The 26,249-nt window shown below is 38.5% G+C and overlaps 2 protein-coding genes across 2 annotated transcripts in view; one reads left to right on the plus strand and one right to left on the minus strand.

Annotated features, from left to right (window-relative positions):
- ctnna1 (catenin (cadherin-associated protein), alpha 1) overlaps positions 1–26,249 on the plus strand; it is a 146,737-nt gene that overhangs the window by 66,525 nt on the left and 53,963 nt on the right. The gene's annotated exons all lie outside the window — the stretch shown is intronic.
- On the minus strand, positions 16,702–25,523 carry lrrtm2 (leucine rich repeat transmembrane neuronal 2). The gene is made up of 2 exons (XM_079892257.1): positions 21,328–25,523; positions 16,702–20,752 (listed from the first exon to the last, which is right to left on the minus strand). Exons 1-2 carry the CDS (start codon positions 21,329–21,331, stop codon positions 19,128–19,130), a joined length of 1,629 nt encoding a protein of 542 aa, XP_079748383.1. The 5' UTR covers positions 21,332–25,523; the 3' UTR covers positions 16,702–19,127.

Below are 26,249 nucleotides of genomic sequence, written 5' to 3' on the forward strand. Positions count from 1 at the left end.
CTGTCAGTGATTGGAAAAATGTCCCCGTCTTGGTCTTGTACACAATAAATGATTATGCTCACTCAGTTGAATCATGATGTCCCTAATTTACTCCAACTTCTGTTCAATTGAAGGATACATCCTTTAGTTGTTGAATTCTGTACTACAGTAGGGAGACCATACCCATGCCTGGCAGAGATGTGTAAATCGGCAGTGGCTTTGTACTGTGAATGATAGAGCAGATAGTTCCTGTCCAAGGTGCTGATAGATCAATACAACATTGCAGTTGTCCTAAAATACACAATATGGTAAGAGCTATTAAGTAGAACACCTATTTAGTTCGCTACTAGGGAAGTTGAGATTTGTTTTTCAAAAATGTTTAGTTGGTGGGTTGCCTAAACAATTAGCGGACTAATCTGTCTTAACTGAAAGTGTGTATTACACATTTTTTGTGCTCACTAGAAAATATCTAGACTGTGCAAAAGAACAGACTTATAAACAAATTTAGGAACAAACGTAAGGTCTCAAAATGAATATTAATTCTTTATACTGTACATGAGATTGTGATTCCAAAATTTACTTAACATTTAAAAATGACTGGTTATAGTGATTTATTTATTTTAGACAATTGTTAAGGATTTTAATTTGAATATAGACATTGCTGCATATAGTCCAAAATACGACCTTCACAGTGTGTGTGAAAATATATAAATATATATATTCAGGAAAATATATAGAAAAAATGTATATATAAAAGGAAAAACTACGGACTATATATAAAACATTTTGTACTTGAATGCTTAAATGAAGTCCTGTTTGATGACAAATTATACAAAGAACTGACTAAATTTCACATTCCATATCACTGCAAGAACATTTTGTGCATTTTTAAACAAAGCTGCAGTCCGTAGTTTTTCCTTTTTGTCGCCACCTCTGTTCGAAATCTGCAATTGCAGTTATTTGCGGAATTGTCAACTTTACGTGGGTTGTGCCTCGGCACAGCACAGTGCGGATGAATCCAATGTTTTGAGGAGACTGTGCGGCTGTCAGTCACCGCGCAGTGTGTAGCTGACCAACTAAGGGGAAAAAAAAGCATAGCAGTAAATCGCGCTTGTTAAATCTAACGACCGCTTATCATATCACGTCAAACCGTGCAAATGAAACTTTGTTCTCAAATTGTTAATGTTAACAACATCAGCATTGCGTGACTACATTTAATGCCCTTCCGATATTTATCCTTGTTTTCGCATGGGCCTGGTTGTAGTCTCTCTTTTTTCTGTAGCCACTCCGAAGTCTTTTGCATTTTACAACGGGTGAATCTCCAGTTGTCACTGGTGATTGTCGTTTGAACCTTTCTGGATCTGCCATCAAATTGATAAGTTTAATTATATCAAGTGCTGTGAGAAAACATCCTCCAACATCCTCAAACGCAACATAGCCTACTAGCCAAGACACCTTCTTTATGCGTACAGATGTGATGTAATGATGCCAAGAAATATTTGATTTTCCAGCGGAAATCCAACAGTACCACTGGAATTAAAAACAGCAGATAGTTTTGAACACTGGCTGGTTATGTACTTGCTCAAATTTATTTTGGATATATTTTTAACCCAAAAAAGTTATGGTCTGCAGCTTTAAATTCATCAATCTAGTGCACTTTGGGAGTTCAAAATTAAGATCTCCACCTCATTTGCTCATATTCATTGAGCAAATTGAACAAAGAAAAAGTATGTGCATTGACTTGTACCTGAGCTTTAAAGGGGACTCAAACCTCTTTTTAGTTATGATTTAGTCTCTCAGTGTACTACATAATAATAATAATAATAATAATAATAATAATAATAATAATAATAATAATAATAATAATTATTATTATTATTCATAATCATAATAATTATTCATAATCATCATAATAATAATAATAATAATAATAATAATATTCCTATGACAGTAATAGCCATATATTGTAAAACAAATGCACTGAAAAATTAAACTTTCATATAGTTTTTTTCCCCTCATTTCTATACATTAAGAGATTTTATTTAGGTGTAAAACAATTTTACAAACAAGTCTTATTACAAATCTAGTGAAATGTTGAAATCCTCAACTATGCAAATGTGAAAATGTGTAACTGGTGCCTACTAAGTTCCCAAATCCAATCTAAACTTAGCACATGCATATATGGAGTTCACTGCATTCATTCACTGTGAACCTAGCCTGAGTGCCAGCCCGAACCCCGCCCACAATATTTTTTGGTCGGGAAGTTCGGTCTGGACTCGCTCCGTTGAGGAGCTATTATGCCCGAACAAAAATTGTTCGGACCAATCACAATGTCAGGGCGGGCTTTATACGATGATTGACAGATGAGCAACGGTAACGTAATCACCCACGTCACCAAAGAGCGCTTGATTTGAATTAGTTTACAACAAAGACGAGGGCAGCTGGAGAATTGAGATTTCACGAGTTCACATTTACAAATAAGTCAGATAGAATAAATGCGTATATAAGATTTCACGAGTTCACACAAATAAGTCAGATAGACTAAATGCGTATATGACGTGCTGTCCGAGGAGAGGGCTGTGGGCTCGGTAGCCATACTCCCCCCGTGTTCCTGGTTGTGAGAGAACAAGACAAGAGTGAGGATTCGGGGTGGTGGAGGGATGCTGAAAAACTGTCAAGGAGTGTTAGGTAAGTTGACAGAGTGAATATGCTTCCTCATGCTGATATAGGGTAACGTTAGACATGGTATTGTTTGATGACAAGTTGATATTGGATTGATTATTTGTACGTGCTCCTCCCGAACTTTGTTTATGAAACATCATGTGTAGATTCCGCCATCGCGTCTGTTATAGAAGATATGCACAGCGCATTCATTTTAAAAGAGGAACAGAGAGCCGCGACATTTTGTTGGTTGAAAATATGAATGAAGAACATGCGTCATTTACTCCGTTACTCTGATTGGTTGTAGGTCTATCCAATTGAGTGCAGAGTTTTTTTTTTTTCCTGGTTCGGTTGAGACACGCCCCATAATCAAATCTCTATGGAACAGTCTCAGACTCACATTCTGACTAGAATATGAGTATGACGAAGTCAGGCTACTGTGGACCGGTATTGAGAATCAAACCCACGGAGCTGATCACGTGAGCAAAGTGCAGACTTCTCTTTGCGTAGCGCAAACAGACAGTCTTTTGATGAAAGGTCTTTAATGTCATGAGGCTTTGTGTTCTTTGTTATTATGAGAAGTTTAGATATATTTTCGGGCTGCCACAAACCTAATGTATGGGAAACACTGTTTATTGTGAATCAGGAGGGTGAAATTAGCTTTATATTCATTTGGAGGTTAATTCAACTCTGTTGTTACAGGTTTCTGTTTAAGGTGAATGCATTTGATTGGATGATGCATCAAAGCTTTCTGGACAATTCTTCTCCATGCTGTGAATTTGGCAATTTAATGGGACATAACAAATGTTCTCACGCCCCTCACAGCCTAAACTGATAATGGGTGTCTGTGTGTTGCGGGTAAATGACTCCATCCTAATATCTTTCTCTCTGTGTCCTCCTCAAATGTTTTTAATCCAGTTTTCCTTAAGTATATGAACTGATTTTTTTGTCTGGCAAGTTCTGTTGCACATTCACGCTGGCCATAATTTGCCTTTTGCTCAGTAAGCATGTCACTGTCTGAGTCGCCTTTCTTGTCATGGTGATGTGCATCTTTTCTAGCTCTCGTGTTGTTGGCTGCTTGCAGGGTAGAGAGTGTAATTGAAACAATGGGTTGAAGAAACCAAGATATTGAAATTCATGAAGGATGTTCCCTTTTGTTTTATTTCGTATAAAGATTAAATTACTCTCCTGCTTAAGGGTGATTGCATGTTAAAACAACTGTGACCTTGAGCTGCTTATTTTCTCTGAAGATTGAAGTATGTTTTTTCTTTTACTCCCAAGCACATTGTGTGCTGGACTTTTAAATGATAGTCCATGATGCAAGCCCAGCAATGCTTTGGGAAAGAGAATGTATATGTGTATGTATATACATACATACATACACACATATATATGTATATATATATATATATATATATATATATATTATTATATATATATATATATATATATATATATATATACATATATACATACATACATACATACATACATACATACACATATACATATACATATACATATACATATACATATATACACACACACACATACATATATAGACATACATATATAGACATACATATATAGACATACATATATAGACATACATACATACATAACTTTAAATGCAAGCTGAGCGTGTTTAATGCATTGTCTCTTTCTGGGGAAATAGGATGAATCATTGAGTGCTCCTCAAGCACAAAGACATAGTTGCTATTTGAAATGGTTTTCTGTTCCTCTAGGGACTTCATTTGCGGTTCATGGTTTAAAGCCACATTTTTAGACCTACGTTTAGACTTAATCTAGGAGAGGTGGTCCTGGGAATTTGCATTACACACTTCCTGAATTGTCTTGTAATTGCATTTAATAAATATCCAGAGGAGCCAAATAAATTGTTTTCTAGCAGATAAATGAGGTTAGGCCAAGATTAATTGCCTCTGAACCACCCAAAACAAATATTTCAATTAGTTTGACCCAAACACAAATGGTGCTACATGCTTTCAAAACCCACCAAGCCCCATGCACCAGGGTGATTTATCTGTAGTGTAAATGCTTGACTTTTTCATTTTTAATGACTTCTTCTGAAGTACTTTCCCACCTAATATGTTTTGTATCATTTTTTATAAATGTCCATAATGATTTGTGAGTTTTCTTTAAAAGTTTGAACTTTGAAGCAGCTAAGAGAAAAGATATATCAAATGTTTGTTTTTGTATTGTTCATTTTACCAGATATTGCCGTGTAAGCTAAGCTGTTTATGAAATGCACGCAGACAGCAAGCCTTTGAATGATTCGAAAAGCAGAATCAATGGCTTGCTCAAGCTTCAAAGGCAAGCGTGGCTCTTTCGGTTTAGTTTTGATCTAGTGAGCATTTGTTAGAACTAGATAACTGTTTTTTTTTTTTATTTTGCTGGAAAACAATGTTAAAGAAGTGTCCTAGATCCTTCCCTTCACATCCACCACAAAATGGAAATATTTTATATTTTTCCGATGGTATAGTAGTTATTAAATATCACTGTCATGGATAATGGCATTTGCCCACATTCACTTTGGTGATGTAGCATTTCTGACTCTAATTTGAGTTACCCTCAGAAGAGGCTTAGGACTTTGCCATTGTGATTGTCAAGGGCATCATCGTCCTCATAGGCAATATAGAAAAACACATTTCTCCCTGATATATTGTCAAGATCCAAGGAGAAATGGTTCTTTAATGGTCCCACTGGTTTGATTCTTGTCACACTGGCTCTTTTACAGTCTTCTGTAAAATTGCATTGTTTCTTAGAGAGCAGTTATGTCCATTTAGCTCATGGGTTATATAGATACATGCTCAAGCTCTTGTTGTTCTTTCCATTCGGATAAAAAAACTTGTAAGCTGCTTGTTTTATGAGACATTTAAAGCCATTGACATTGTAGGATTGTTTTGCAAATGGCATATTAAAAGTTAATAGCCTGTGCTGGTCTATGTGCGTCTTGAACACATCGCAGACGTGTCGTGATGTGTGGCTCGCTTTCAAGGGTGACCATTTTATATTGGGTTCAGCCCAAGGTAGGTATTATTAGCGGACGTTTACAGTATCATTGGAAGGTCTTTTTTTTGTTTGTTTTTTTTTTTTTCTCTGAAATAAGCTTTGAAATTAGCACAAAGCTGTATCTGTGCAGCTGAATAATGTTGTTTGGTTAATGCATGATAAATTCTATTTTGTCAACAAATTAGCAGTTTCTTTAGTTGTATAAAATGGTCATAGAAAATGGTTTCTTAGTGATTCATTATTAGAGATTCCTCTTTCTATCTGGGTAATTCCGTTAATCTATGGAGAGATGTTAGGCTTTTGCGTGTAGTTTTTTTTTGTGTGGCCAGAATGGCCTCTAAGGAGCAGTCATAGCATGAATATTAATGAATTAAAAATTGAAAGGGTAGAAGGGTGAACATTTTAATAAATTAGATTTCACCTTGCACAGCAGAACTTTCTCTCTGTAAGATTTAATAATGATTGAAACATTAAGTCATGCACATGTCTTCTCTCATCGTCGTCCTGCATACACTAAAAACTCTTGCTAGGGTGCCACAGTGTCACAGATATGCTCTGGTAGTTTGACATATGGGCTTGTATTCTAAGTAGCCAAGGATCATTCCCCAGGTAATTGGGGCGCATGGACTGTTGCATAAATGTGTGTTTAACATTCTTAATAAACCAAAAGATCTCGTCACTTTTTCCTGGTGACTCCGCTTTTTTATTTTTATTGATCATCTGAGCAGATGACAAGAAAAGATCCCCACCCGTGAACCAGAGCATTGGTATTCAAACCCTCAAGGTTCAATAACCCACCTTAGAATCGGCCTCATGGCAGGCGTCAGCCTTAAGTTGACAGTATGAAGACAGATAGCATGCCATGTTTATTAACTGCTCTGTACGATTTGCCAACAGCGACGGGATGCCAAAACTGATTGCTCTGTGAAGACAGATGAACGTTGCAAAGCTTGACATGCCCCATTCTCTGCCCCTCAATCTTGAGCCGAGGCTTGGTAACTAGATGTTGTCCAGTTTTGCAGACTACTTTCTGTTTCTAGTATCCTGAGGAATGACTACAATGCACCTCCTCTGGTGCCCGCTGCAGGTGTCTTCATAAGACCTTTGAGGTTTCAGCAGTCGCACTCTAGATGTTGTTCTTTGCCTGCGACAGGTAGGCGTATGAAATGAAAAGGTCACCCTCGTATGCATAATGTACTGAGCTGTTTCTAGTGATGTCACTTTTGGAAAGTCATGTTTCTAAATAAACTGTAGTGCTATCAGTTTGTTCAATTGAATCTAAGGAGAAATTAACAAGGCTCATTTATGCTTTCAAAAATATCTTAAATTTAGTCTTTCATTTCACATCCATAAATTTAGGTCACTTTTACTCTAAAATGGCATGTAGTTTTAGTCAATGAAATAACATTTTAAATTACAAGCGTGCAAAATTAAACCAACTATTCAAGCATCTTATGTATTAATTTAAACTCGCCATTTTGACTTGATTTGATTGTTATATTCTAGATTTTACTTAAATTTATCGCCATGTTTTTTTTGCTTTTTTTTAATTACATCTGCAATTTTGTTGACAAATTTAACCCTGATTAGCTATCCAAATGGACCTTATTATACATGTGATTTTTGGTTTATCACTTAAAGATTTTGATGTGGTTATGATGTTACACTTAGACCTGGTTTCACAGACAGGGATTAGATTAAGTCTGGATTAGGCCTTGGTTCAATTAGGAAATTTAAGTAGCTTTTATAAACCTGCCTTAGAAAAAACCCATTACTCAACCGTCTTTAGTGCGAGTAAATCACTTGCATTTGCGACTATCATTAGCCATTGGCTAATAAATTATTATACACACACTGGTGAGTAAAATCTAAGGTTAGTATAGATGTATTTTCACTTGCTGAACACCGACTGAGCGCTTGAGAGTTTCGCTCTCTGCCAAGCGATAAGTACCATTTCAATTCAACTCAATAGATGTGCAATGTACCTGTATTTGACGTACCGTAAACTCTAGAGTAAAGGCGCACAATGTGCCACCACTTTGCTGAGAGCACAGTGTTTCTCGCACATGCAAAGAGAGAGTGAGTCTTGCAAACCACGCAGAATCAACGAGCTACATGTAAGCTATATTCTTTGTTGTATTTTATACTATATCTATCTCTATCTATCAGTCTGGCGAGTAAACAAAAAAAATGTACTAGCCAATGGCGATACTATTGCCAAGGTGTGCGTAGAGGGTTGTTACTAGTGTGCATCTTAAGACATCTTAAAGGGTCATGAAACCCCCCTCTTTCAGCTCAAGTCTAGCTCACAATCTTTTTGTAAAATGCAACTTAAATGGGCGTGGTGGCTGTGAGAAGAAGGGAAGGGAGTGGGTGTGGTATGGCATGAGAGGGGAGAGGGGAGAGGGGAGGGGAGAGGGGAGGGGGGGAAACTGTCATCGCCAGTGGCCCATGCATATCGACTGTCACTAAAAATCAGTGGTAAAACGTGAGGAAATGCTAGAATTTTTTTTTTTTTATAGCTGGCAAAGTTAAAGTCTAATGAAATACACGGACACCTTATTTTTGTCCTTTCAAAAGTAACTGAATGCCCTGCTACATATATTAGCGTACAGTAATCATAATTGTATTTAAAACATATAAATTGTTTCTATACACACTATAAATGCATATATTTGAAAATAATAAATTTTACGCTAAAAAAAAAACTTTCCGTATACATACAGTCGGCATCTAGTCATAGTTCGGGGCGTGGCGAGGGTGGAGTCGGTGTGGGGGAAAACACTGCGAACATCGTGTGTATTTGAATGACAAAAATGTCGTATTGCGAGTCATTGACGCCTGCCGACCGGCAACAGTACATTACAAAATTAACTGCAATAGGTTATGATTGCCCTTATTTAATTAAAAACTGGGTCAATGACCCAACCAAATGGCCGGAGGTATCGTTTCCAGACATATTTTGTTATCTGGTTGAATCTCCAGGTAAGACATCGCGGTAGCTGTAGCGGTAACATTAGCCTATAACTAAATCAACTTTCGTATATGTTGCATACTGTAACTCCATAAAACCTGTCACTTACCAATTGTACGTATGCTTCACTCCAAACTATTAATCCTTTTGTAAAACGGTGATTAGTAGTTCGAAGTTGCCGAAGGACTGTGCTGACAGTTATCCCTAACTCACAGACTGCAGTCTGTATTGAGTGTAGACCTCGAACTAGCACTACTCCATAGGTTCGCGATTGTCCTATCAAGCGATGTGAATGAGACATCCCTTATGAAAAACAACTATAGGAATCTTGTAGTATTTTGGAACAAAATATTATAGTAATCCTATAGGAATACTATAGTATTTTGGGACATACTATAGAAGTACTATAGCGGTATTACAGAACATCACAGAAGTATTATAGACTACTATAGAAATCTTATAGTATTACTATAGTTCTTTTTCGTAAGGGATGTAGACAAATCTGGCCCACTGCCAGATACGAGTTTAATACCCAGCACCCACTACTATATCTCACAGAGATCTACTCACACAGTAATCTCAAAAAAGTTCTGTGTGTTTATTAGGAAGGATGTAGAACTTCAATTCATAATTTGTTTTTTTTATTGGCGGTACAGAAAACGACACAGCAACTCTTAGGCATGATTGTCCCATGTATTTCAATTAGCGCCAAGGCAATGTTTTCCCCCACGGGCTAAATTCACATCACATGACGGGGCGTTTCCGGGGGCATTCCCAGACCAACCGTCTATGTATATAGCCTAGATCTACGCGCTCCCTAAACCCACATAATAAAGATGGACAGTGACAGAAATTTTCACAAATTAAGCATATGTTCCATACAATTGAGGTATTATCGAAATATCTAAATTTTAATAACGAGTGATTATTTAACAAAAGGCAAGTAAAACGGTCAGGGTTACATTTTAGACACACACACAGACACACACACCTCTGAAGCGATAGAAAAGTCCTCGGGACCGCATCACTAGATGAAACCTGCATTGGTGTACAAGGCCGAAGTCCACCATTCTCCAGTTGAGTGGTTGCTACACACACAGTTTAGATGTGTCCGTGGTTGATGGCCGGAGTCTAGCCCGGGCAGCATCGTGGGGAAAGATGCACTGGAACTTTTGCACCACGAAAACAAACGCGTGTCCCATCATTGCCTCTCTCATCTACTACGCGATATCACAGTTTGACATGTCTGTCATTGGAAAGATCCACGTGGTGTCATGAATATTAAAGAGCAAGTGTCTTCTCATTGGATACGAAAACTCAGTGCATGAATAATAATGAGACACCGATGAGTCATCAAAGTACTATAGTGCTCTGCTGTGACGTGGACACAATGAAGATTTTAAACCCGGAAGATGAAAATAGCGGGAAAATACTAAAATTTAACCATTTTCCCCCGACTATTAAATCTAACAGATGCTAACATTGTCTTCAATGGTGTTCAACACACATACCTCTGTTAAAATCTCAGAAAATTTGGTTTAGGGTTTCATGACCCTTTAAGACAAAACAATGGCACTGACATATTTTAAGATATGCCAGTGCAAGTTGCTTTCAGTTAAAACAGCTCAGACATGCATTTTAGTCTGGGACTAGACTGAAGCCTTGTCTAGAATTGTTTCTTAAAATCTTATACAGTAAACTATATATGATGACTAAGAAACTAGTTTGGCCGGACTCAAGACAGGGTTTTGGCACTTCCCTCCACTTGTATATTTGCTTGTTATGGGTATCTGACTGAGTTTAATTGATTTTGTCTGGTCTCCAGTCCAAGATGTGTGTTTGGATTCCAGGGAGGAGAAACTTTAAAATGTGGAAAGCAGTAAATGATGTGGAGGAATTTGCTGATGAGAATCCAGATTGATCCGTCCTACCTGGTAAGCGTTTTTGAGATTAATTGGAAGCTCATAATAAATACTTCAAACATACACTGCTCTTGAGTCCTTGAACCCTGTGGGTTGTTGCGTTTCCCAGTAGTTTCTCTCCTGCCTGCAAATGGCAGTCTTATTGCTTCTGGCCTAGTTGAAAAAGCTTGTTTTGATCAAATAGACATGGAGTGGTACTGGGAGAAATGGGCTATAGTCACAGAATCTGGTTGGTATTTCCTCCAAGATCTTGATGTAATTTGCCCTTCGATATATCTGATTGCTTTTCAAGAGCACCTCTCCAGGAGGTTCGAGGCATTACTTGGATTTCCTTAAATCGTGCACATTGTCTCTTGACTGTATTCAGCGAGTCAATGATAAGTGCGAGGCAGATGTTTCACCTGTGGCACTAAGACATAATGGGCAAACGTGATGAAATCCAGAGAGGCTTAATTATAGCACGCTTGCATCACATTTGATTATGAAGACTGTGTGGGTGACTGTGGCAAGCCTTCTCTGTGCCGACTCTGACTATTTCTGATTGTGTGGTGTTTTAGAGAAGAAAATGCTTTTTTATTCAGTTGTGTGACTGCTTTTGTTACCAAGCTCTGTACTATGAAGGTCACCTCTATTGACAAGTCAAAGAACAGTTATGTCAGTGTTATTGGGGGCCTTTTCTTAACCTGCTGCTGTGATTTAGCTCTGACTCATTGCATTAGCTCTGCATGCACCTTGATATCTGGTATTGTTTCTCTCTGATGCTTAGATGTCAGACATTCTCATGAATAGGGCTGCATAAAGTTACTTCTGGTCAGAACAAGGATAATGAATGTCTTTGTTCGTCACACCCTAGATGGTAATGAACACGAATTCAGTTTGGCAGAACACTGTTTCCTTGGCAACCATGTGAGAGATAAATGGAGCGTTTTGTCATTTAAATCCTGCGTGTCCACATCTAGTGATGGTCATCATTATTAACAATGTCGAAAGCATATGTAATGGTTGATTCTTTCTTTTCTTTCTGGTACTTTTATAGCAGGTACATTAAAATGTGGATCAAACTGGTAAAACTGATCTTTTCTGCATCTGTTGCCATGCATTGCATCATATTTTATAAACTACGGTTGTACATTTTTAAAAGTCCTTAGTTAACTGTCTACACATTCCTAGATCTGTTAGCTTTCCTTTAGTATTTTTTTTTCCTTTTTAGTTGCTTTTTTAACCAAGGTATCAACTAATATATCACACAACACCGTTACATTATGTATAGATGTCCAGTGTAGGGCTGGGTATCGATACAAATTGTCCCGAATCCGATTCACAAGATATCAATTTGATTTGAGATTTTGATTATTAATTCAATAATACAATTTTCACTGGCCTCACCACAATAAAAACTAATAAATTGATGAAATAGTTGTTTTTGACCCTTGTATCCTTGTATCGTAATAAGGTTATGACACCAACATTTTAGATACCAGTGAAATTTAACAGTTCTCAATTCCAATTTCGAAACCACAGCTTCAGGTAGGGCAAACAGTAGAAATGGTCAGTTATAGAAATTGAATAAAGTAATCAAATGTAAAAATAACACTGCATATATGCATATACACTGCACTTCACTTTATACATTAAAGACTGTTCCTTATTAAAGTTACAAAAGTTATTCAGTGAAGAGCAGCGAGTGATTTCTTTTTTTAATGTTAATCAAACTCAAAAATACACTGACAGCAGCAAGAATTTTAGGCTGCTGTCACTTTAAGACTAATGCACGGATCCAATATGCTGATATACATGCGTTATCTTATTTACCATAACTGACTACGTTTATTTATTTACGTTTATAATTGCCAAGGCAGACATTTTGAGAAATTTGTGAATTGTCCATTCAAGCGTAAGGAGACTTGAAAGAGAAAAGCTGTCTGAGACGAGCAGCTTTCTGTGCGCTTAGGATGAAACATCTCACACAGCGTGCGCAAGTTCTCTTGACTTACTCTTGACTTTGTGTGGCAAGGCTTGAAAACGCATGCAAATAATACATTTTCGTGACCATGCAGCACCTGCCCGATTGGGACAGTGACCGTTCCTTCAACTGTCTGAAATGTCTTTCACGCCGAAAGACGCACCTGTATCCGCCATATTAAGCACTGAATGAATGACGGGCTGCGTCAGAAATTGCATACTCTGAGTTGCTACTTATTTTGAATAAGTAATTACTTCACGACCACTAAAAAAGGTTGATCTATATATAGTATGAATGTGCGTAGTGTGAATGTAGTCCAGACGTACTACATTCACCATGTTGTCATGTGACCTACCAGCGTCAGTTGCGTCGCTTCACTGCTATTCACAAATCCTCTCCCGTGGCCTCATAGGATAATTAAGTGTCCATCATATATGCATACTTCAGAATCTCGCTTGAAGTAGTGGGTCATCTGGGTACATTTTGCTTACTCTTTTATGAATACTGTGAACATATTACTTTTATCACATACTGTTTTTCACCCACTATATAATATCGAAGTATTCGGTTTCGGATGCAGCCATGGTCCCCATTGTAACATCGCTCTCTAGGTAAATAAGAAAAAAGTCTTCTTAAAGGGATACTCCACTTTTTTTGGAAATAGGCTCATTTTACAACTCCCCCAGATTTAAACAGTTGAGTTTTACCGTTTTCGAATCCATTCAGCCGATCTCCGGGTCTGGGGGTCCCACTTTTAGCATAGCTTAGCATAATGAATTGAACCGGACAAGACCATTAGCATCCCTCTCAAAAAAATAAACAAAGAGTTTCGATATTTTTCCTATTTAAAACTTGACTCTTCTGTAGTTACATCGTGTACTAAGACCGAAGGAAAATGAAAAGTTGTGATTTTCTAGGCTGATATGTCTAGGAACTATACTCTCATTCCTGCGTAATAATCAAGAAACTTTGCTGCCGTACCATTGGTGAAGCAGGCATAATGATATGACGCAGCTCAGTAGCCTATTATCAGGCGGCATGCGCTGCGTCATATCATTATGCCTGCTTCACCAATGGTACGGCAGCAAAGTTTCTTGATTATTACGCAGGAATGAGAGTATAGTTCCTAGACATATTACCCTAGAAAATCGCAACTTTTCATTTTCCGTCGGTCTTAGTACACGATGTAACTACAGAAGAGTCAAGTTTTAAATAGGAAAAATATCGAAACTCATTTTTTTGAGAGAGATGCTAATGGTCTTGTCCGGTTCAATTCATTATGCTAAGCTATGCTAAAAGTGGGACCCCCAGACCCGGAGATCGGCTGAATGGATTCGAAAACGGTAAAACTCAACTGTTTAACTCTGGGGGAGTTGTAAAATGAGCCTATTTCCAAAAAAAGTGGAGTATCCCTTTTAAGTACATCTTTTTACCTTTGCAGAATAGAGGTTGTGCATTTGACTTTTTCATGCACAGCTAGTAATTAGCACTACATTTGGTATCATCTTATCCAGGGGCAAAAGTGCTTCAGCTGAATCTAACGAAAAAATGCTTTTATTTTTCGCTAGCTGGTTCATTGAGCCGCATTGCGCCTCTCTCTATCATTTCCTTTTTGTTGACTACTTTGATCAGGGAGTGGATGAGGGATGACTACCCTTGGTGGCTAATGGAGCTTCGGCCCTTTGCTTTAATATAGTTCATTTTGAGAGACTTGTTTTGAAGAGAGGTGTCCATTCATCCTCTGTGGTCCCTGAGAGCTCAGAGCTCTAAGGAAATGATGCAGAGAGAAAATAAGACCCTTTTTTGTAGACTTAAAAACAGAGGGAGCGAATTAACGGTTGGAGCGACTGTCGTGATACAATAAGAAATCCTCTAAAAGTATTTGCCTGATTTCATCTGGTCTCAGAGTTGCCTTTTCATTTGTGTGCGTTCAGTGACTTCATGCAGGGTTTAAATGAGCCTTCGTAATTGGGTACACACCGTACAGTTCGAGCACAAAGTTGAGACGCACAATATTCTCTCACTTTCTTGTGTTCATCTTAGTGTACTTAAATCCAGAGTTAATTCACTTCTGTTTTCATTTCCTCAGACGGGGACAGACCTCTGCCATGCAGGGCTGCAACCAAATTAAAAATGACCTTTGGAGTTAATGGCTTTTCGCAGTGAGTGAAAAGCCTTAGAAAGCCGCTGTATCTGAAGCCTCTGTAAGAAGGCTTCAGAAACGGCTGTCCTCTATAAATCATATTCAGCTTCAGCCATTCTGCCTGCCCCCCATTCCCCAACAACTTTTCTTTTTTATCTGGGAAAAAATGCATATAGCTACATCTGTGAACCAGTGGTCAACAACTGCCCGGAGGGAGTCGACCAATTGCTTCTCTCGTTTACCTTACTTCTGCAGTAAAATCATCATTAAAAACAATTCTATCGTCTGGGTTATTCAATCTCGATTTACAAATGATTTAAAATCTATAAACTGTCAGGCAGAAATCATGGATGACACACGCAATATCATTGTTGTTGAAGTGGCTGGGTAGCTGAATGTATTATTTATAGAAAAAGCATTTAAAATGGCTATATTTTAAAAGCTGATATTCACAGTGCCTGATGTATTAGACTCCCAAGGTTAGGCATACATTAACAGTCGGCGTATTATTTATGTTTTTGGTCCCCTATATTCTGCACTGTAAATTGGTTTTCTTCCAGCTTGCCCTGCAGTACTTGTGCATTGCACAGTATATAACACAGGCGTGTAGCTACTGTGGCATATGCTTGCTGCCACCCTCACTCTTTTGAAACCTCCACAGAGGCTGCAGCTGCAGTTTTATTGAGGAAATCACCGGTTTCACTCATGGCTTTATAATATACATACATTTGTATTTATTTTATATATTGCAAAAAAAAAAAATTAAACAATTTTATTTGTCTTTTTTTTTTTTGTTTGTTGCATTTTCTGTATGGGCACGATTCTTCCTTTTCTTGGCCAAAGCTCCGATTTTACAGAATTATTGTCTCATAATACTGTTTTGGATGAAAATCAGTAATGTGGGTTCAGAGTGACTAACTTTCATTTTCTTTTCATTTTATATTTGGAACAGTATTTCTAGAGCGTCTGAGACCTCAGTAATTTCCCACCGGTAGTGTCATGCATCAGCACCATTTTACGTTCTCTGCTTACTGAAGAATCTCAGAGGAATAGAGAAGAAAAAACCTGTCCAGACAGAAATATTTGGCACTTCACATGAGAGAAGTCATGGTCCCATAATTCTCCTGTAAAACTTTTGAGCTGCTTTTCTGCCAACGTCCTCCTACCTACCACTATTTAGATCATATTTAAATCAAGAATTAGTGGACTAGATAATCGTTTTCAACCAATGTCAATCATCTCATGTTTATAATAGCATTTTTAAGCTGATTAAAACATTATTCTTCCCTGGGCTAGAGTGGAATCTCTGTTGTGTTGCATTTGATACCAGTCATTCAGGCAGGTTGTTATCTCGGTATAGAAGGGCAGGTGTGTGCAGGGTTATGATAATGTTAATGATATCAGAAGCCATTTACTTCAGAAGGGCACCTTGCCTGAAGCTTAGACCGAATACCCTGAGTGCATCGTTCTTAAAAGGCTTTCAGCCATCTCTGTATTCAGCACGTTTGATACATGATAACGTTTCTACAATCCTTTGTGTAGAAGATATTTGAAAGGAACCAACAGTATATACAGGCAAGTATGACCTTATGTACCTAAAGAGCATATTAGACCAAAACATTTATAAATTGTAACATTTTTATTTAAAAATATACGTCTTAAGGAAAAAAAGATCTTTTCAGTTGGCCACATCTTTACCCACTATACAGATATGAAATAGTACATATTACAATACAAAAGGAAAAAGCGGGGTTTTGGGAAGAGGAGGGTGAAAAGCATTCATTTTTGCACAAAGAAGTTTCTGGATTGTGATTTGAAGGGACTGTTTTGGCCAGAGTGAGCAGCAGGACTTCAGCGTATGGAAAGATCCCCCTCAAAAAAAAAAGTTTACAGGAGTGCAAATGGATTCATGTTCAGTGGTTTTTGTGATTGCTTATAAGCTGATAGTTTAAACAGTTTGTCAGAATTTCATTAGAAGGTCGTTCTTCCCCGTCACAAACGCCTAAACTATCAGATCAGGATATGAGGGTTTTTGTCTTTTTTTTTTTTTTTTTAATGGTGCTAATGTGCATGGCAGGTAATCTGTTTTCTTTAAACATGCAAGGATTTTTGAGGAACGCACAAAGCAAAGCTTGGCTAAATCCAAAACAAAGCAACACCATTGGTGGATGTTCTTGGCTTAGTAAATGTTAGCTGATTTTAATCGTTTAGTGAAACAGCATTTGAAAAAAAACCATTTTGGAATGCAGGAGCCCAGCTACACCTCTGGATGCACAGAAAAGATCAGCTACAGAGACCGGCATTCCCTTTCTATTTGTTTTTACCAACATAAAGTTGTCTTTTACAGGGTTGGAGTTAGAGAAAATAAGTTTTGCAGTCATTTCTCATTCATGGTATTTTACAGCACCCTCTAGAGGACAACTTTAACCAATCTCTTCGGCATACTTAATTTCATTTTTTTCTACTACCATTAGGTAGGTGACCAGAAAAGCTTTGATATAGATGCCAATTTTCAGATTTTGAGCTTTACACCAAAACCTTCTGCCAGGATATGACTAAAGCAGTTTTCTCTTAAGATAAATAGCTTGATGACTAATATTTTTTCTGTATTGAGGCAATAATTGTGGCTTGACTAGTGTGGCGTTCAGTGCTTTCCAGATCTTGCCCAGGGTGTTGTCATTCACTGTTTTGTCATGCAGTTATTTTTTTTTCTCTAATGGTTTATGTACCCTGATTCAGCCTCACTCGGTGGCTTCTAAGATGCTCATTGACTTCAATTAGATGCTAACTGGTGTTTGTGCTTCCTTTACCCCCCTGTGCATCCCTGCCCCCAACTCTTGATTTCAACACAAAGAGCTAAGTTACTGCAGCAGCAGCTTCTTTAGTTTGATGCTAATGTCTGTCCTCTCAGTGCTGCATACAAATGTTTCCTGACCCAGCCTCCTGCTGTCTTCTGCATGCTCTCCTGAGAGCTGCGCTACGCTTTACTTCAGCTTTTCTCTCTGTTTCAGTTTATTTTGTGTCCTTGGTATGAACCTCTGGTATTTCTTGCGCAGACAAAAAAAAAGGCATTTTGTATTCATGGACTAAAAGGAGCAAGGCTATGAAGTAATAACTCTCTTATTTCCATGAAGGCAGCAGATCTCATGCACTGATTTTGTAGTGGCCGAGGAGGCTGAAACATTCAGGGCAGAGGATTTGGGTGACAGAACATTAGATTTGTTTTCCCAGGGCTTAATTGACACAATATTGAAGCTGTTAGGTATGATTATGGTCTTTGCTGCATTTGAACAGTGCGACACAAAGCATGCACATTTATTTTTAGGAGACAATTGTCAGTGTCCTCTGCATTCCTTTTCCCTACCCTTCTCACTAGGAAGTTATTCTCGCTGGTGTTTGCTTCATCTAGCTTTCTTTGATGGTCTCTACCATTAATTAATGATGCAGTGATCTAAGCAGCATTGTTCTGTCACAGTGAGGATGTCAGTGTTTTAAGCAATCTTATGTAAGAATATATGCACAATGAAAATTGAGCAGTCGCCTCTGTTTAACATTCAGTAAATCCCTGCTGAAGTTGTAATAGAGGGAGCTTGTTTGGACATTTTGTTAGAGCCATATTGGACATTAACCTTTTCGCACAAAGTGCAAGGCTTTAAGATTTCAAGGAACTGGAAAGAGTTTATTGAATTTAACCAAATACAGAAACAAGAAGGCTGTTAAGTGTTCTCATTAGTTTGAATTTAAGACTCGAAAGTGAAAGGATCATTTCTGCCACATGAGAAAGCCAAGTAACGTGAGTGGGTTGAATTCCCTGTTCAAATCTAAATTTCATTATGTGGCTCAATTTATAACAGTATTTGTTCTCAATTTAGAAAAGGTGTTAAAAATGATGCTTTGTATCCATCTGGTTTGTGTATGTTTTGTTTCCTCTCCCCAAAAGTGAATATGTGAGTGAGATCTATAGTGTTGCTAATGTGCACAATCTTTTTTTTTTATCCTTTTAAATTTGCACTGCTCGGCATATGTAACTCTTTTCCCATGTAATAAAATTTCACCATTTATCAGAAGATATGTCATTTTATAAACTGTTTTCTGGAGCACAGGGTTCCAGGCGGTTTGGCTATAGATTTCTCATCTCCTCTGTGCTGCAAAATACATAGTACACAAACTGGTGATGTAGTGACGCATCCAACCTTCCTCTGTTGAGATTGATTGCCCCAGCTAGATATGAACCTTTGCATTTGTATTACAAAAATAAACTTGTGGATTTCTCTATATTTCTTCTTTTCAAATTCATCCCAGGCATCTCAAGCTTTCATAGTTTTCCAAAGCTAACAATTTCAAAGAAACTTTCTTCATACAAACTGAAAAGGGAACAAAAAATGTCCAAAAGCAAACCCTGTATCTTTTGAAATGGACGAATGGTTAAACCCATAAACTGCAAGAATAAATAGTTTATACTTCACACTCTTTGTAAGGCAGTTGCTGACATTTGCACTGCCCATAGCCATTGATGATCACAAGTGCACCCTCCTCGTGACTGGGATCGTACTCGTTATAGGGCACCTGTGTAGCCAGGTCCGCCATTGGCTGCCTCTGCTGGGTCCTCATCTGTCGCCGGTTCTGAATGGCCGAGCAATGGCGGATCCGCCTCAGAGTGGGAGGACAGCATTTTCGCGATATGTACACTACAAAAATAATGAGAAAGAATGAAAACAACAGAGCCATGGTGCCAATGATGACCCTCTGGGTCAGCACCGTGTTGTCCAAAGCAGAGTAGTCCTCTGTAACATCTGCCCCCTCCACCGTCATGGTAGTAGCAAGGGCAGTGCGTGGGGGTTGGGTGGTGGTGGTAGTAGTAGTGACAATCGTAAAGCTCCCAAAATCCTCTGCGTAGAAGTCTTGCGTAGGGGTCTGCATATTTCCAAACAGGGAGCTTGTGATCTCTGGGAGCATGGCATCCGTACTGGTACTGGTCAGTATGACCGGGGCCGAGAAATTTTGGCAAAGTTGGAATCCGTAAACGGCATCCAGTATTTCCTCGCCCTGTGAGTACTCGGGACTGTGGCAGAGGATAGAATGTTCCCATCGCCCCTTAAAGGTGCTCAGCCAAGTGGCCAAATTGCAGATCCGTTTGGTACATTCCCAAAGGTTGCTTGACAACCCGATCACAGTTAGGGACTTCCACATATCCATGGTTTGGGTATCGAGGCTGGTCAGTTTGTTGTTATCCAGCAGCAAGATCTTGAGGCTGGGCAAAGTCTCGAACACGTCGGGGGTGAGTACACGTATCTCGTTCCCAGTGAGATCCAGTTTCTCCAGAGTTGTCCATTTCCATTCCATGGTGCATGTTAAATTGTTGATCTTGTTCCATTGTAGATAAAGGAACTGGAGGGCGACCAGACGAGGGAAGTGTGCCAAGTTAATCTTGGTCAAGTGATTGTGTTCCAAATGGAGCTCCCGGAGCTTAATTAACCCGGCAAAGCCGTTCCGGGCCAGGCTACGGAGCCGGTTGTTGCTCAGGCCAAGGTATTCCAGGCTCCGGCAGTCCCAGAAGGCCCGCACGGGCGTCGTGCGCAGGGAGTTTGACCGCAGATGAAGGATCTGAAGTTTCCTTAGCCCGTGAAAAAGCTCAGGCTCCAGAGCCATCATCTGGTTGAAGGAGAGATCCAAGATCTGCAGGTTGATGAGGTGGATGAAGGTTGTGTTTGGCAGCTTGGTGATGCGGTTTGAGCTCAGGTTAAGGTCCTTGAGCTTGTACAGCCCCTGGAAGGCATCTTCATGCACTGTGGTTATTTGGTTGTGGTCCAGATGAAGCCAAGTAAGCTGGGTGAAGCCAAAGAACTGGTCTGAGCTGAGCTCGCTGATGCTGTTGTGTCTAAGCGAAAGTCCAAGGGCCCCTTTATCCACACCGTCTGGGGGCGCCAGGAGCCCCTGTGTGTCGCAGTAAAACTGCAGGTCTTCACATCGGCATTTCTGGGGGCAGGTTGTGCATGACACAGGAGGGAGGCACAGTAGCATGCTGATCACACAAAGTGCCGCTGGTGCTTGTCCCACCAATGGCCACCTTGAATGGAAACCTGGGTGGGTTTAAAGATAAGAAAATAAACTGGGGGGAGGGAAGTCTAATCTCTGCAGTACACAGAAACATTTTTCTTGCACGATCTCTCTGTATTTGTCAACAGCCAAAGCAATCTGCTTGTTGATCCAAGAATCTTAAATTAACATTTAAAATGAATGTTCAATGAATTGCACTAATAGTTATGCTTAAGTCATTTTGATGCAGAAATGATCCATCCATGTGTTTGGATTGCAGTATTGCAATATTACAATTTATTTGCGAGTCCTTTAGTTTTTTAGTCTTTTTTTTTTTTTTCAGGATGTTTTATCTCCCCCCACCCCAACAGAATATGCCTTAATTTTCCATTTTAATTATTATTATTTTTTGCAGTAATTTAAGTGGCTTGTAAGTCGTCTTTTTTCCCTCTGCTGGAAAGGACCACTTATTAAATATTACAAGCGTATGGGAAAGAAAAGGAAAGCAGAATTTTAAGTATATAGATGTTTCTAGAGACCCTGACAGCCACTGTCCCCCCTCCTATTCACTACATTGCCTATTCAGGTCCAGACTCTGTGAATAAAAGGGCTAACTTACCCATTCTTTTGTGTACATCGGAGGCTGCATTCAACTGTCTTTTTCCGCAGACTTTTGGAGCAGCCAGATGGAAGAGAAATCCAAAGGGAAAAAAACCTTTTGGGTAAATACAAGAGGAATCAAGCTCTTCAGAAATAAAGAAGTGCTGAGCCCCCCCAGTTGAACCAAATTCAGGAATTCCATGTCCTGGGATGCGGTTTTCTCTTTTTTGGGTCTCTCCTTTTTTTCAGTCCTGCTATTCAATTCCCAGATTAAGAAAAGATGAGCATTATTTGCCTTCCAAGAATCCTTAAATTTAAAGTTGATGATTTGCATCCAAAGCAGCACCGCTGAGCAGATCCCTCCGTCCCTTAGCTGCCTCTTTCCTTTTCCACCGCAATGATGTCAGCTCAATTGGTTAATTGAAGATCACGCATTCCTCTTTCAGTACTCAATGTCCTTTATCCCTAACTTGTTGATGGCAGGCAGAGGCTGCACTTGCGACGGCGGTTCCGTGTGGCTCTGCTGCTGTGGAGTTCTCGGCACCGAGGAAGGGAGATGCAGTGAGGGGGGAAAAGCAGAGGAGAGGAGCTGAGATGTTATTCTGTGCTTTTGTTGCAGCCACTCACTGCTACAGAGTGGTGGCAGGCTGGCGTCGATCATCAGTGCAGTTTCTCTCTCTCCCTCTCCCTCTCTCATGCGCGCTTTGGTTCGCTCCCTGGCTCGCTCACTTTCCGCCTTGCACACTTGCACAGTGCTTTGGCGTTTGATTCTCCCCCTCCCTTACTTTTTTTCCTCTGGTTCGTCACAGTCAGAATATGATAACTGCAACGTGTTGCGGCAGTTCACAGCCGAAATTAACAATTACATTAAATCTCTTCGTCTCTTTCCTGTCTGCTCAGGTTGTATATTTTGTATGCGTTTATATACATGTATATGTGTGTGTTAGGGCTTTGTTTTTGCTGAGTGTTTCACCCCTTTGTAGCTGTAAATTGAAACAAGAGATTTCATATTATTTAGTTTGTTTTTGGTTTTTACTTCAATTAGGTGTTGATGAATGCATTTACAATATAATTAAGTTGGCTCAGGAAGCTGGTATTTAATTTGATATATGATGACTTGCAATCAGATTGGCCCTTCCCTTCTCTCTCACTTTCGTTCATTCGTTCAGGTTTTCTGCACAAAACGCGTCACTAGCAAACCGACGTCACAGAGACCTTTTATACTCCTGTCGATCTGCAGTGGTGGGGACAGAATCTGAATGCTGGACTTAATAGAGCATTCATACTGCAAAACCCCACTGGAGATTTTACTAAACATAAGGCATGCACAACTTAGCTGTTGTCTGCATTTTTCTCAGCTCTTCTGTCATTTGGCTGATTTTTCTTCATGTGGGTTTGCTGTTCCTCCTTATGAATCAGAGCCTTGTTTGATGACAGCCTATCGAGCTTACTGGCTAAATGTGGATGAGAGTGGAAATGGATAATGTGCATTTAATATTCTATCTATGTATGTGTGTGTGTGTATTTATATACACGCGCACACACACTGCTTTTCGGTAGTATGCATTATTAGTATGGCGTTTACTGACTGAGTTTGATATCATTTCTTTCTTTTAATATCAGTCTAATGCATTAAGCCATGTTAACGTTTCAGAGCGTCCCCGAGGATGCAGGTTTTGTGACATCGCATACAATACACATTTTACACATTTGTGACTACTTGTCTGCAGCTTCAAATTCAGAATACAGGTTTGTGACTATTGTCTGCAAGTGCAAATTTCAACATTCAACTTCAGATTTTTAGTTTACAGGTTTTCACATTGGAGCTGTGAGTGTAAATGTTTGTGTACAAGTACGCATATTTATTGTACAAGTTCTCAAATTCACATCTACGTGCTCTTGAGTTTTGCTACTCTTTTACCTTCATATTCTATGGGGTGCACCCTCAGTTGAAACTAATAACAGCATATTGGCCAAACAGATTTTGAAAAGCGGCAGTGCGTATTTGTGTGCACTCTGGAGAGCGTGATGAGAAAACGAGTGTTTGAGCAATGCAGCCAATCACAGGGATATCTGTTGATTTCTTGAGACACAATGGCCAATCAGAGGTGTTTGGGTTAAAATCCACCCACCGGTCTCAACTCTGGAGTTTGTTCAATGCTGAGTCATGCAGGTTTACGAATCCTCTCATTATAACAAAGTACTGACACATTGTAAATAAGAGATTCATTGTGCAGTGTAGACAACTTCATTGATTATAAGGGAAGTTTGTGAGATCGCAATGAACTAAGACGAGTGACAGCTTTTTAATGATTAAAAAGGAAGTTTGCAAATGTAATATTGATTTTATACAACAATTACAATAAACATGAATTTAATATTAAATGACTTCCATTTTAGCAACAGTAGTTTCTGCCTTTTCAAACTAATCTAGTGAGTCAATGATTCAATGACCCATTCATAAAGACAATCGCTTGCTATGTTCCTGAATTAATCGGCTGTTTGAACGAATCTAATGATTCCATGACAGTGACTTGCCGTTGCCGCCCCCTACTGGCGGTTTTAGTTTAATTTTTAAAGTATAATTTCAGTTATTTAAACCATTTAATGTTTATATATACAAAACCTTCTATTTAAAACATTCATATAATAACATTATCATGAATTTAATGCATTCATGCCACTTCTGAGCCTCATTAAACAGTCTGTAAATATGCCTAAAATGTTTTTTGTTCTTCTATGCCACCTCTGATTTCATTTGATTGGTAACTTATTCTTCTTGATTATGCTTATTATTCTAACTCAGTTTATAAATCTAAATGTATGAATTTGACATAAAAGATGACACATTAATAAGGTTAAAAAAAATGCCCGTACAAAGGTAAAAAATAAAACCCGGCAAGCCATTTTAAAGTCAAATATCGCCTCATAATGGGAAGGTGCATTTCTGTCATTGATCACAAGGTGCTCCTAAATTCTTGACTGTGCTCCTAAATTTTTACATTTAGATACTTATATAATAAATACTTTTTTAATGGCATCTTTTTATGAATGAAGGCCAGTGTCACTGATATTAATACATTCATAATTTACCCCCCCCCCCCCAAATTTTAAACATTAATTATAGCCTTTCAGCATTATAGTGTAATTGAAAGCGATCAATTTTTTACGTTTACTTAAACAATCCTCACATAAACCCATTGTAAATGTCATATTTACCTGTGCTCTTCCTACCTGTCTAACAGGTAGGACATATAGCCTACAGAAATTGAATAAAGTTATCAAACAGTCTGCACTGCATAAATTATAAAATAAATATAGACTATAGAAATATAGAGCTGTGAGTAATTTTGTTACCTTTGTTCTTTGATTTAACTTTACTGACAGACAGAATTAATGGCTGCTGTCACTTTAAGACCAGCAGCTGCTGACGGAGACGCAGATCTCACACGCGCTTCATTTTCTCTCAACTCTTTACGTTCATTCAAGACTAACTCATTTAAGAATGCTCTTATGAGGATATACTTGACAAAACGGACATTTTGTCATAATTGTGTGGTGTTGTTCATTCAAGCGCTAAAGAGAACTCTATTATGGCGCGCGGTCTCTTTTGTCTTGTCGCACTTGAATGGTTTAACAGCATTTGCATGAAGAAGAGCGTGATCATATAATGTAAGACTAGCCAATGGATGACAGAAAAATGGATGCTGGGTTAATTGTTAAATATTTTTAACTCGTTAAACTGGAAAAAATGTATTGCATGCGTTAACGTTGACAGCCCTAACATACACATATATAAATATATATATGTGTGCGCACACACACAACCGGTCAAAAGTTTGGAAACATTACTTTTTCTTTGTTTTTGAAAGTAGTCTCTTAATCTCACCAAGGCTGCATTTATTTGATCAAAAATACAGTAAAAACAGTAATACTGTGAAATATTATTTCAATTTAAAAGAACTGGTCTCTGTTGTAATATATTTTTAAATGTAATTTATTCCTGTGATGTCAAGTTCAGTGTCACACAATTTTTTTTAGAAATCATTCTAAGATAATTTCTTATTAGCTAATATCAAATTAAATACTTTTATTTAGCAAAGGCACATTAAATTGATAAAGACATTAAATACGTTTATGAAATGAATACATATTACAACAAAGTTCAATTTATAATAAATGCTGTTCTTTTGAACATTTCCTATTCATCAAAGAATCCTGAAAAAAAAAAAAAAATCAGTTTCCACAAAAATATTAGGCAGCACAACTGTTAAACACTATGGCCCTCATTTATCATTCTTGCGTAGAAACGGGTGTATATGTTGGCGTAAGATTATGCTTACACTCTTCTCACCACCTGATTTATGAAGCTGTGCGTACCTTTGAAATCAAGGTGTACGCAATACCTGCGCTTGATAAATTCCGCGGCTGAAAACGAGCGTCATTAGAATAACACGCCCCTATATATTCAAGTCTCCGCTCCCCCCACGCCCTCATTTTACGCCATGGACACACGGAAGACGGCAAAGAAGAGAAACTTCTTTGAGAAAGAGAAAGCGAAACCAGGGAAGTGGAAAGAAACAAAATTGATTTCTAGATTTTTATTATTAGTGACGCTTATTGTTATTTAGAAGAAGAATGTCGTTATTATTATTATTATTATTATTATTATTATTATTATTATTATTATTATTATTTAAAAGAAGAATGTCATTTTTATTTTGTCAGTCTGAATTATTTTTTTGGTCATTGAAAGCCTTTCATTACTAAACACAGTCCGTGCACACCTGCCGGGCCTAACCCTGGCCTAACCATCGTTTCAAAGAATAGTACAACGGCGAGCGCGTCGAGTATAAACGCCTGGTTCGTTTGGGGAGGTGCGCGCGCAGTCTGCGGAGACTCGCGCTGCGGAGCCAGGCGAAAGTATAAACAAGGCTTGAA

Source organism: Squalius cephalus, assembly GCF_949319135.1.
Source record: "Squalius cephalus genome assembly, chromosome: 14".
NCBI classification, from domain to species: domain Eukaryota; kingdom Metazoa; phylum Chordata; class Actinopteri; order Cypriniformes; family Leuciscidae; genus Squalius; species Squalius cephalus.